At 61.7% G+C, this 12,262-nt stretch overlaps 2 protein-coding genes and 1 long non-coding RNA gene across 3 annotated transcripts in view; 2 read left to right on the top strand and 1 right to left on the bottom strand.

The window, feature by feature from the left end:
• Positions 1-1,563, top strand: part of FAM89B (family with sequence similarity 89 member B) — a 1,919-nt gene extending 356 nt beyond the window's left edge. The window contains exons 2-3 of the mRNA XM_024749210.1: positions 6-351; positions 733-1,563. Coding sequence (XP_024604978.1) covers positions 52-351; positions 733-1,011 — 579 coding nt within the window. The 5' untranslated portion in view covers positions 6-51 and the 3' untranslated portion in view covers positions 1,012-1,563. The remainder of the gene's footprint in view (positions 1-5; positions 352-732) is intronic.
• The window catches only part of LOC112402347 (uncharacterized), a 10,876-nt gene extending 8,242 nt beyond the window's left edge, over positions 1-2,634 (bottom strand). The window contains exon 1 of the long non-coding RNA XR_003003695.1: positions 2,449-2,634. This is a non-coding gene — a long non-coding RNA (uncharacterized LOC112402347). The remainder of the gene's footprint in view (positions 1-2,448) is intronic.
• An 871-nt stretch (positions 2,635-3,505) lies between these two features.
• EHBP1L1 (EH domain binding protein 1 like 1) overlaps positions 3,506-12,262 on the top strand; it is a 16,931-nt gene continuing 8,174 nt past the window's right edge. The window contains exons 1-12 of the mRNA XM_024749431.1: positions 3,506-3,892; positions 6,311-6,368; positions 6,565-6,660; positions 7,020-7,073; positions 7,153-7,331; positions 7,410-7,552; positions 8,093-8,161; positions 8,249-8,411; positions 8,581-10,651; positions 11,110-11,267; positions 11,361-11,409; positions 11,840-12,260. Coding sequence (XP_024605199.1) covers positions 3,789-3,892; positions 6,311-6,368; positions 6,565-6,660; positions 7,020-7,073; positions 7,153-7,331; positions 7,410-7,552; positions 8,093-8,161; positions 8,249-8,411; positions 8,581-10,651; positions 11,110-11,267; positions 11,361-11,409; positions 11,840-12,260 — 3,565 coding nt within the window. The 5' untranslated portion in view covers positions 3,506-3,788. The remainder of the gene's footprint in view (positions 3,893-6,310; positions 6,369-6,564; positions 6,661-7,019; positions 7,074-7,152; positions 7,332-7,409; positions 7,553-8,092; positions 8,162-8,248; positions 8,412-8,580; positions 10,652-11,109; positions 11,268-11,360; positions 11,410-11,839; positions 12,261-12,262) is intronic.

Raw genomic sequence — 12,262 nt, 5'->3', positions numbered from 1 at the left:
GGGAGGAGGGTTGGAGGGAAGGAGGCGGCATCCTTCTCTGCCGGTCCGGCCATGAATGGGCTGCCTTCGGCCGAGGCGCCAGGCGGCGCGGGCTGCGCCCTGACCGGTCTTCCGCCGTTACCGCGCGGCCTCAGCGGTCTTCTCAACGCGAGCGGGGGCTCGTGGAGGGAGCTGGAGCGCGTCTACAGCCAGCGCAGCCGCATCCACGATGAGCTGAGCCGGGCCGCCCGCGTACCGGACGGGCCCCGTAACGCCGCCGGCGCCGCCAACGCGGGAACTGCCGCGGGTCCCCCCGGCCCGCGTCGCCCTGTTAACCTCGACTCGGCGCTAGCGTCGCTGCGCAAGGAGATGGTGAGTAGCCCTGTCTCGGTCAGCTGGGCGTTGCGGGGTGATGGGGGCCGCCGCCGAGCTTGAGGGTCCTGGGGCGGGGCGGAGTACATAAGGCAGCGCGCTATCTGGGTCTAGAGGATTGGCAGAAGCCGGTTGGGTTAGAGGGGATATGGTAACAATAATTAGTTACCGTTTATGGTAACAGTTACTATGTATTTTTAAATGCCTTACTAGTGTTATTTCATTCTATTCTGCTAGATAAATGTTGTCCCCATCTTGCAGATAAGGGTCAGTGGCTTGCCTAAAGATTCACAGCTTGTAGATGGCATCTGATGTCCACAAAAACCTGTGCCTGGGGGGTGGCTTCGACCCCAACCTCAGCCCACTCTCAGTCTTTTGCAGGTGGGCCTGCGGCAGCTGGACATGTCCCTGCTGTGCCAGCTGTGGGGCCTGTATGAGTCGATCCAGGACTATAAGCACCTGTGCCAAGACTTGAGCCTGTGCCAGGACCTGTCATCCTCCCTGCATTCAGACAGTTCCTACCCACCTGATGCTGGCCTCTCTGATGACGACGAGCCTCCTGATGCTAGCCTGCCCCCAGACCCGCCACCCCTCACTGTGCCCCAGACGCACAATGCCCGAGACCAGTGGCTGCAGGATGCCTTCCACATCAGCCTCTGAAGAGCTAGGGTGGGAGGGGGCATGTACCCATGCAAAAGGCTCAGAAACTCACCCCTCAGCAAGTATTCAGACTATAGTGCCTGCTTTCCCCCATACCACCTCACCTCACAGGAGGAGGGCAAGGCCTGGGCCCCTTGGGAGCGAAACTGCCTACCTTCTCTCTCCTGTCTTGGGTTAGCTGGCACTGGGGCAGGTACCTGGGCTACAGCCTCTGCCCATGGCACTGGACCTTCACTTCTCCCACATGTGTGTACTCCAGCTTGGCCGACCTTCAGTCTGGCGGTGGGGTCCAAAGCATCTAGCACTCCCCTTGGCATCTCTGTGACTGAGATGAGTGCCTGGCTCCTATCTCTTCACCTTTTGCTGCTATTGGCAGCTGCTGGCTCAGGGGCATCCCACCTCTGGTCCCTGGGTTCCACGGCCCTAGACAAGGGCTCTCCAGGACCCATTCCTGCACCACCCACGGCCGGGAGGGCCAAGGCTCCGCGCTGGATATTTAAGTTTAGGGGCCAGCCTCCTGGGCGCATAGATAAATAAATAAATGTCTCAGCATTGTTGTGTTCTGACTGCCTGGCTCAGGGGCGGGAAGATAAGCGGTGATTCTATAAAGTGCTGCCCCGCGCTCCGCCAGCAGGTGGTGCCCGAGACCCCGAGTTGGAAGACGCTCGGCGGTGCCAGGGTGCGAACCCTCGCTCCCCGGGCAGAGTCGCCGATCTGCCGATCGTTCCAGGCTGCCCCAGCTTGGTCCCGTGGTTGGTTGTGTGAGTGCGGGCGAGTCACTTCCCCTCTCTGGCCGGAGGCCTGGAGCTCAACGCCCCTCCCCACTCGCTTTGGGCTTTCCTGGCCGGCCGGGAAGGAAAGAGAAGGAGCCGCCCTTCTCGAGGAGAGAAACTTTCCACCCCGAGTGGGGGCGGGGTTGGGGCGGCACAGGAAATGGGTGGGCCTGGGCTGGCGGGCCGGGCCGAGGGGCCCTAGGCGAGAGAGGGGAGGGCGCCTCCTGGAAGGGCCTGGGACGAATGAGTGACCTATAGGCGGGAGAAAAGAGTTGCAGAGGCAGAAGGGGCGTGAAGTCGCAGTGCTCCAGGCCTCCCCAGAGGCCAGACAAGCCCCGGAGGGGAGATGGGGGCAAGCCTCTGGGCTTGGATGCATGAGAATCCCAGCGGCGTCAACACCCGCATTCTATGCCTGGCTTCACCTCAACAGCACCTGGGACCTTCAGGGTTGTATGTAAAAGGCTTTCTCTTACAGAGGAAACGGAGAACCGCGATGCTGGGTCTAGGAGCTAAACCTGGTGTCAGGTTCCCTTCCCTCCCCCAAAGAAGCCTGAACATTTGCGAATGGTGGGTGCTAAGGCTTCCACACACACGCGCAATACCCCACAGCTTCCTGAAACGAAGAGACAAGGAGAGGACCTCAAAGTTGCGCACTTAGGCTTACCGGCTGCTCATCCCCATGCCTCCTGGACACAACTCAACTGACACTCCTGGCAGATCAGACGTTCTGTTCAAACCGAGTATTTATCAAGGACCAGGCTTCTGTCCATTCGCAAACCTAGCAGAGCGTTCACATTGGCAGACGGAACAGGCTGATGTGCTGCTCTATGGCAGTTCTTGTAGCTCTGCGCCTGACACCTGCAGCGGCTCATTACCAAGCAGGCAGCCGGGCGGGCTGGCGATAAGGGCTCTAATCTAGGTGTGAACAGAGCGGTTAACGCCCCGGGGCAGGCTTCCCAGGGGAGGGAGAGTAAACACACACACTCCCGTCCATGATAACGGATTTCATTTCATAAAACCGGCAAAATCAGCCAGGTTCTACACTAATGTTTTCCACGGTTTCATTCTCAATGATGTTGTAAAAGATGGAACTATAATTATCCCTATTTCACTGAGGTGAAAACTGAGGCTCAGAGCGTTAGTACTTTGCCCAAGGTCAGATGCTTGTTGGAAGTCATCTGCTTGTGGGATGTTGGGACCACCTTCCCACTTGACAGCTGGAGAGTCAGGTTCTGAAACTGGCAAGTGGGTGCTGCCCACAGGTAGGGCTACCCGGGTTGGCCGCTGACCCTGCTCCTTCCTGCTCTGGTTAATTCGTGGGTGGCAGCAGGAGTCTGCCTCTCCCCAGTGTTGAGGCCAGTTGGCTCTGGCTCAGCGCACTGTGATCCTTCACGTTTCTTCTCCTTTCTGGGTCTCTCTTTCCCCAGCCTGTGAAATGGGGCCACCAGTACGTACCTCCCAGGGCTGCGGTCAGGAAGGGAGACGGCCGGGGCAGCGCTCGCGAGGGCGGTGCCAATTGCTGGTGGCTCCCTGCCCTGGCCCGCGCGCCCCCCACCCGGCCCGCGCCTCCACACCGCCTCGGCGCGCAACAAGCGGGCGCTGCGGTCCAGGCGCCCCCCTCGCCCCTCGCTCTCCCTCCCGTGCGAGGCCCCGGAAGCCGGGCCGCCCCGCCCCCGCGCTCTCGCCCCGGCCCCCGCCCCCCGCCGGAGCCCCGCCCGCCTTCCGACGGGGGTGCAGCTCCAGGAAACGGCGCGCTCGCCGCTCAGCGCTCCAGCGACACGACGCGCCCCGGACGACCCCGCCGACGCAGTCAGACCACCCAGCGGGCCCCAGCGGCGGCGGCGGCAAGAGCGGCTCCGGGTCCCGCGCCTCGGACCCCTCTCCACGGACGGGGCGGGCGGTGCCGATAAGAGCCCGGAGGCCATGGGGACCTGGGCCAGGCCAGCGATCGCGGGCCAGCGGGAGCCCCGGGTCTGAGGAACGGGCGGCGGAGGCGGCAGGGCCATGACCTCGGTGTGGAAGCGCTTGCAGCGCGTGGGCAAGCGGGCCGCCAAGTTCCAGTTTGTGGCCTGTTACCACGAGCTGGTGGTGGAGTGCACCAAGAAATGGTGAGTGGGAGGGAGGCCTGGGGCACTCCCCAGACTGGCTGGGACCCCATCCAGCCTTGGGGGCCTGAGAATCCTGCCCCCAGTCCAGTGACCAAAGGCGCCGCCTACCCCAGCCTCGGCCCTGGTGACCCGGGCACAGAGAAGTGCCACTGCAGGTTGTGGTATCCCCGGAGCTGAGGGTGTGGGCAGCCTTTGGGGAGCGGAGGGCAGGACTTGCGACCTGAGAATCTGTCTGGGCCCACACTTGCCTCAACTGCACTCAGGGCTGGGGGAAGGGAGGCCTCCTGGTTTTGGCCAGAGGGATGGTTCAAGGTGGCATCAGAAAAGGGAGCAAGTTTTGCCGGTCTTCGGGTGGAGGGGCTGGGACGGCAAACACCATGGCCCTAGTCCAGCTCAGAACAAGGATGTTGCCCCTTCCTCCGCTGCCCATTTGTTGAACCAGAGGAACCACCCGCCCCTTCAGCCGGAGTGGGCGCTGGGAGGCTGGATCCGTCTCCACAATATCCTTAAAAGGGGAAACTGAGCGCTGGGAGGGATGAGGAGGGAGGCGGGGAGCAGCTTAAAAGGGCCTGAGGACTTAGGAGGTTGTGGGTCGTGGAGGAGAGAGCCTGGGGAAGGCAAGGTGGTGGGGTGCAGGGAGATAGGTAAGGGGGTGCGGGACCCCCCAGCCCAGACTGCCAAAGGACCCGGGGCATCTCGTTCACATTCCCCCACCCGCAGCTGCCTGGGCCCCTGCGTCACACCCTAAATATACGTGCTTGCTAGTGTCAGCTTCCCCTGGCTGGATTAGGGCACAGCTGTGGGGGCCTCAGCCGCCAGGCGGGGCTAAATTTAGGCTCCCAAGTGAAAGCACAGGAAGGGACTAGGGGGTCCAAAGGGAGGGGAGTGAGCAGGAGGCCTGGGGTCCTTTGGGCAGCTGTCATATCCCTGATGTTGCCTGGGCCAGCCAGAGGGTGGTTCACACCACTCAGCAAGGCCCGGAAAGGACGGGCCGGCTGGGGTAACACAGCACAGGGCTGGAACTTGAACTCTGGCCTATGGCTTCTGCCTTCTGCCACAGCATCCTGGGTGAAGACAGGGAGATGCTGGGCACGGTCCGGAGAGCTGGCTGAGGGTGTGGGCACCGTCAACGTGTCTGAGTCACAGGCGGCGGGCAGGGCCTCCTGAGCTTTTTCGCCTGGAGCCCCGGCTAGGAAGCTGCCTCTGCCCAGGTCACGGCTCCCCAGGAGGGCGTGCCCAGCCTGAGTCAGGCTGCCTAGCCAGGCCCTGCCCTCCCTAGGCTCTCACTGTCTTCTTCCCCTTTCTGGGAAGTCCCCATGGCTGCCCTTAGCCATCGCCTGCAGTCTGGGGTCCAGGAGAGGCACTTGGCTCCAGGCTGGAGGGCTCTAGGCTCAGCTGTGTGCCCTTGCCTGGCCCCTAACCTCTCTGGGTCTCGGCATCCTCAGGGGCTGACAGGAGAGCCAGTTATCCTGGCTCGGCCTCCAGAGGGGCAGTGAGCTGGGTGAACCTGAGCGTCCTGGCAAGGGACAGGGTACAGGCAAGGAGGGCTCTTATGTTGCCATCTGCCTGATGATCCCCTAACCATCCCCACCCTCCTGGGCAGCAGTTGGCCCCGCCAACGCAAAGGGGCCCTCTCCCTTCCAGGCCCAGCCACGTGTCTGGGACTCGGCCCCGCGCAGCTGACACTCTCCTCTCGCTTTGTCTCTGCCTGTCCTCTGAGTCTGCCCTGGCATATGCTGTTTCGGCTTAGATGCCACCTTCTAGAAGTCTTCCCTGGTGCCCCTTGGGGGAATCGGGGGCCCTGCAAAGCAAAGGGCTGGGCATGGAAGGTCCTGGGAGGGTATCGAATGACAAGCTGACCCTATGCCCCTCTGCCTACTTCCCAACCTCTGCCCTCCCCTCCCGACCTTACACACACACCCCCATCCTGGGACCCTGGCACTTGCCATCCTCTCTGCCTGGAGCCTTCCTTCTCCAGACCCTCCTGACATGACCCATTCCCTGCCCCAGAAAGGTCTTGCCTCTCCTTTGCTTGGCTCTGCCACCAAATTGGGCTGGGGTAATAGTATGTACTCTACAAGTATTTGTGAGTGAATGGGCTTCTTTTACTCTGAGGCTGGCTCTCTGTGTCTCTGAGTCTGTGTTTCTTGCAGGGTACTTGTGTTTCTGTCTGTCTCTGTGTGTGCCTGTCTCTCTGTATGACTTTCTTCATACTTCCTGCTGACCCACAGGCCTTTGCCCTCTGGCCCAGGCCTCACCCTGCCTCAGCAACCCCACCCTGCTCCCTGTGGCCCCAGATAAGGGGCTGTCTGGGCCCTGTCCTGGGGGAGGGGGATGTGGGCAGAAGGGAGACTGGAGGAGATAGAAAGGCCGGGTGGGCCTGACTGAGTAGCCCCCTCTCTCCGCTCCGCCTCCCAGGCAACCGGATAAGCTGGTGGTAGTGTGGACCCGGCGGAACCGACGCATCTGCTCCAAGGTGAGGGAGGATGTCACCTAAGTTTTTTTTTTGGGGGGGGGTAAGTGGGTCAGGGCTGAGGGGTGAGTGGAGTCAGGTTCAGGTTCAGATCAGAATCCATAGAAGGAAGAGAAAGATGGGGTCAAGGTTGGAGATAAGGGCAAGGGGTGAGGGGGAGAGTTAGGATTGGGGGGAGGACTCAGACTGCTCATTGTAGGCCCACAGCTGGCAGCCGGGCATCCAGAACCCATACCGGGGCACCGTGTTGTGGATGGTACCTGAGAATGTGGACATCTCTGTGACCCTATACAGGGTAAGTCTCTAGCCCTCCTGCACAGATGGGAATGAGCCGGTGACTGCAACCCTGGGCAGCCACAGGAGGCCCCTGGTGCGTTATCCATCCAAGTAGAAAAGAACAGAGGGGTGAGACCAAGAATCATGGCAGGGGGCCTATTCAGTGTGAGTGGCCCAGGAGGTCTCCTTGGAGGAGGTAGCATTTAGCCACCACACGAAGAGAGCTGGGATCAGGAGAAGCCGGGGAGCGTACCTGCCAGGAGGGCTCAACATGTGTGAAGGCCCCACACCATCACCTCCTGAGCCAGCACAGGCTCTTCTCCCTGCCCTGTCCCCAGCGCAGCAGCCTCTGTACTCACCGGTGCCCCCTTTCCCCAGGACCCACACGTGGACCAGTATGAGGCCAAAGAGTGGACGTTTGTTATTGAGAATGTGAGTGGCTGGGGCGGGCTGGAACCTGGGGTCTCGGGGACTCTGGGGCAGCACTGATGCTCCTTCTTCCTGCCCCCAGGAGTCCAAGGGGCAGCGGAAGGTGCTGGCCACAGCCGAGGTGGACCTGGCCCGCCATGCAGGGCCTGTGCCTGCCCAAGCCTCCCTGCGGCTGCGGCTGAAGCCCAAGTCGGTGAAGGTGGTGCAGGCCGAGCTGAGCCTCACTCTCTCTGGGGTGCTGCTGCGGGAGGGCCGCGCCACGTGAGTGTCCAGCTGCCCTCCTGGGCCCTAGTCTATAACCTCTGCCCGTAGCCCTCACCCCTGACCTCTGACCCCCAGGGATGATGACATGCAGAGTCTTGCGAGCCTCATGAGCGTGAAGCCTAGTGACGTGGGCAACTTGGAAGACTTTGCCGAGAGTGATGAGGAGGACGCTAATGGTCCAGGGGGCCCGGAGGCGAGGGTTCGTGTCCTCCAGCCAGGTGGGCTCACAGCTGTGGACTGAGATCGCCAAGACCTAGGGAGGGTGGAGGATGACCCGGGCCCAAATCCACTTGCTCTTTCGGGGCAGGGCCAGCTTGTGCACGCCCAGTGGTCAGAGCGCACTATTGCCAGGTGGTCCCAACCTGCCCAGCAGCCCTGATTGTCCTGCAGAATGGGTTTCCAGTACCTCCCTGTGCCCCTGGCCCTCTCCTCACCCCCTGAGTACCTGCCTGCCCACGTACCTGCCCCAAGACAGCTGGGCCAAAAGCGCAGAGAGGGGCTGCAGTCCAGGCTTGCCACCCCTCACTACCCAATCTTGTCCCTCCCTTTTGCTTGTTAAGGCTTTTTTTTCCATCTGTCCTTGTTGGTCCTGTCTCTCTTTTCCTCTGCACCTGTGGGCCTGTCTCTTCTCGTAGGCCGGGGCGGTTCCCTGAGGCTGGGGCGTTTCCCAGGTAGGCCCAGCATTCTAGTTGTGGGGAGGGGGTCAGACCTGCAGGGCCCTTCCCTGGGCTGACCTGCCCCCAATGCCCCACCCCCAGATACTTCTCGGGAGCTGAAGACACTCTGTGAGGAGGAGGAAGAGGGCCGATTTCGGCCCCGGCAGGCAGGTGAGGCCCAGGCTGGGGTTGGGACAGTGGAGACTGGACCTCCAGTCACAGGGCCCAGGCCTCAGCATCCCCCTTCCTTCCCCCCAGCTGCCAGCCCTTCTAGTGCCGAGGATACCAGCCCAGCCCCTGTGAGTGCCCCTGCGCCCCCAGCCAGGGCCTGCCGGGGCCAGGGGTCAGAACCAGCTCCTGTAGCAGGGGGCCAGGTGGGGCCCAAGGCCCCAAGGCCCCCCGGAACCCCACCAGAGACAAGGTGAGCTTTGGAGTCAGCCCCAGCCCCCCCTCCCCTGTCTACTCTTAAGAAGTTGCACACCCCTTGCCAACCTGCCTTTCCAGGGTCCCAGCAATCTGAGAGGTGGGGGGCGCTGAGAGCGGGGGGGCCAAACAAGCCCCTGCAACGCACCGTCCTGCTCTCTCCTCAGGTCCTCAAGACAGCCAGGCCAGGACGCGGCCCCCAGCCTGGCCCCTCGGCTCCGGAAAGGCTCTGATGCCCCCTGGACCCCAGTCCCCCAAGGGGGAGATGAGGCCCCCAACGCCTCAGGGGCTCCCCCAGCAGGCGTGAATTCTGCTGTGGAGACCCAGGCCTGGGCAAGCCCTCAGAAAGGGACAGAGGCCCAGGGAACCGGGCTGGGCCCAAGCATTGAGGACAGAGATTCCAGCAACTCTTTGGAAGGGCAGAAACCCAAGGTTGAGGAGGGGGGCATTGGGGACAGGCCAGAGGCTAGTGGGGTGGACATTGAGCATGGGTCAGGAGTCAGAGAGGTGAACAGTAAGAGGTCAGAGGTCAGAGCTGGGGAGGCTGAAGAGAGTTTAGAAGTTGGTCAGGTGGATGCTGAGCAGAGGTCAAAGCTGAGACATGTGGACACTAAGGGACCAGAGGCTACAGGGGTGACATCTGAGGCAAGATTCAAGGGAACTCCTGAGGCTCCTCCAAGGGGCTCTCAGGGGAGGACAGGGGTCAGGACCAGGGAAGAGGCTCCCACCATCCTGAGCCCACCCCCAGCAGAGCCGGCAGGGCAATCCAGGCATCTCAGTGACCTCAAGGGGGCCAGGGCTGCTGCAGGCCAGGAGAGAGAGGGTGCAGAGGTGAGGGGTGGAGCCCCTGGTGTTGTGGGGACAGGCCTGGAGCAGGGCCCCTCTGCTGGAGCAGCAAGCACCAGGCCCCAGGTGAGCCAGTACCAGGGGGCCCCACCAGCAGCTGACCAGGGGGTGATGTCCAGGGATATGAGGGTCTGGGAAGTAGAAGCTGGGGATTTGAGGGATCTGGGAACAGAAACTGGTGTGACAGAATCAGAGTTATCGGGGACCCAGAGAACAGAAGTGGGTGGGTCAGGGTTCCCCGAGATAGAGACTGAGACAGCAGAAGTGGAGATATTGGGGACCCAGGAGACAGAGGCAGTGAGATCAGGGGTCCTGGAGTCAGAGGCTGCTGAGATGGCAGAGTCTGAGGAACTAGGGACCCAGAAAACAGAAGTCAGCGTTTTAGGGGTCCCGGGGGCAGAGGCCGGGATGGCAGAATGTGAGGTACTGGGGACCCAGGAAACAGAGGCTGTGGGTACAGGAGTTCTGGGGACGAAGACTAGGATATCAGAGATTGAGATACTAGGGATCCAGGAGATATCTGGGGGTTCACAGGTACTGAAGATAGAAGCTGATACAGCAGAATCTGAAATATTGGGGGCCCAGGAGACAGAGATGGGGTGTTCAGGGGTCTCAGAGATAAAATTTAAGATAACAGGGATGCAGGAGACAGAGTTACGGGGTTCTGAGGTCCCAGGGATCGAGACTGAGACGGCAGAAGCTGAGATACTGGAGACCCAGGAGATGGCAGCTGGGGGTTCACGGGTCCCAGGGATGGAGACTGAGACACTGGGGACCCAGGAGACAGAGGTTGGGGGTTCAGGGGCCCCAGGGACAGAGACTGAGACATTGGGGACCCAGGAGACAGAGGTGGAAGATTCACAGTTCTCAGGGCCAGAGGCTAGAATGGCAAAGGCTCAGGGTCTGGGGACTCAACAGACAGAAATTACAGTTTTAGAGGCTGAGAAGGCAAAGGCTCAGACTTCTGGGGCCCAGAGGGCAGAGACTGGACTCTGGGAGACCCTCAAATATGAGGCTTTAGGGGCCCCAGTCACAAAGCATGGAATTTTAGGGTCCCAGGGAGCAGAGGCAGAAACTACAGTTTTGAGGGGCCAGGAGGTGGAGGCTGGGACTTTGGGAGTTTCAGAAGCCATGTCTGGGATTTGGGGGGCCGAGGAAGCAGAGACAGAAGTTTCAGGGGCTTCAGAGAACCAATCTGGTATTTTTGAGGCCCAGGAAGCAGAGGCTGGGGTCTCAGGAACCGAGAAGGGAAAAGAAGCTGAGGGAAATCTCCCAGAGGCCAGCCTGATGGAGGCGCAAGTGGCCAGTGGGGCAGGGGCTGGGGTGCCCAGGCCCTCGGGGGCCTCTTCCCCAGAGGAGCCTGAAGAGGACAGGAGGCTGCCGGGCAGCCAGGTAGGGATGGGGGCCGCCGAGGGCCCAGTCTGCTGCTTCCCACTAACCTGGGCTGAGCTAACGGCGGCTCTGCATGGACCCACCTGGCCGACTGGGGTGGGGTGGGACAGGAGCTCAGCTTCAAGGAGCCCCTCACCCCCTCCTCTCTGAGGGTGCCCTGGCTCCCCCGCCCTGTCTTCCCTGGGTTGCATGGAGCGGGATGCCCCGAAAGCTGATTTTCTGGGCTGACCTTGAGGTGTGGCTGCTGGGGGCCTCTGATATTGCCTGGGGGCCACTGACCTTTTAGGTGACCTTGGTAGATAACACTGGAGCTGGAAACCCTTTTGCCTGACACTAAGGCCCTGGCCAGTGGTCCGTGGTGACTCCTGCAAACCCAGAGCTGGAGCTGTTTTGTGCCCAAGGGGCAGAGGGCACAAGTCCCACGTCCACATTCCCTAAGCCCATCCCTGTGTCCCCAGGCACCACCCACCCCAGTCAGCTTCAGTCAGTCCCTGCTGGAGTGGTGCCAAGAAGTCACCGCCGGCTACCGTGGCGTCCGCATCACCAACTTCACGACATCCTGGCGCAACGGCTTGGCCTTCTGTGCCATCCTGCACCGATTCTACCCGGACAAGATGTGAGCTGCCAGAGGGAGTAGAAATGAATGGGGGAGGCTGCCAGGAGGGAAGGGTGGTGTGAATCCAGCCTCTGATCAGCGCTCTCTCTGCAGCGACTTTGCCTCCCTGGACCCACTCAACATCAAACAGAACAACAAGCAGGTGAGACAGGGTGGGAGTGGTGCCTGGAGGGAAGGAGGATCCAGGCCTAAGCTAAGATTTAGGTTCCTTGTCCGTCTGTGTGTAGGAGAGGAATCTGTGGGCTTCATGGCCCCAGCTGTGGCTTTTGGAAGTTCTGCCACTTAGTTACCCTTTTGGTCTTTATATTTTTCGTTTTCCTGAGTTTAGCTTTGTTTTTTTTTAAGCATATTTCCACCAGATGGTTTTTCCCAAAAGCACCCCGTTTGGTGTGCAGTTGCTGGGTAACGCAGGGGCGGGCCATGTTGCTAGATTTTACCCAATAGGAAGGTGAAGGCGTTGTTGGCAAACCCAGGCGTGCCAGTCGCAGGGACCTCCTCGTCGTTCCGGGGCGGGGTAGCAGGGTCGCTGGCTGACCCACCGCCGATGACCCGAACGAACGCACCGTCCCTAGGCCTTTGATGGCTTCGCGGCCCTGGGCGTGTCGCGGCTTCTGGAGCCGGCGGACATGGTGCTGCTGTCGGTGCCCGACAAGCTCATCGTCATGACGTACCTGTGCCAGATCCGCGCCTTCTGCACGGGGCAGGAGCTGCAGCTGGTGCAGCTGGAGGGCGGCGGCGGCGCCGGCACGTACCGCGTGGCCAGCTCCCAGTCGAGCCCGCCCGACGAACTGGACACCGGCGGCCTGGCGCAGCGGCTGCGCGAGCACTGGGCCCAGGAGCCCCAGGAACCCCAGGAGGCCGCGACCCGCGCGGACGGGACGGCCCCCGAGGCGGCCTCCAAGGACCGCGGGGCCGAGGCTGCCCAGGAGGCGCGCTCCGTGGAGGCCCCGGCAGACGGCCCTGGAGCCCAGGCATCCGTGCCCCCGCCCGAGGGA

The sequence above is a fragment of the Neophocaena asiaeorientalis genome, unplaced genomic scaffold (genome assembly GCF_003031525.2).
Source record: "Neophocaena asiaeorientalis asiaeorientalis breed wild unplaced genomic scaffold, Neophocaena_asiaeorientalis_V1.1 scaffold43, whole genome shotgun sequence".
In the NCBI taxonomy this organism is placed as follows: Eukaryota; Metazoa; Chordata; class Mammalia; order Artiodactyla; family Phocoenidae; genus Neophocaena; species Neophocaena asiaeorientalis.
The sequence above is the reverse complement of the archived record's forward strand: the minus strand, read 5'-3'. Positions and strand labels throughout refer to the sequence as shown.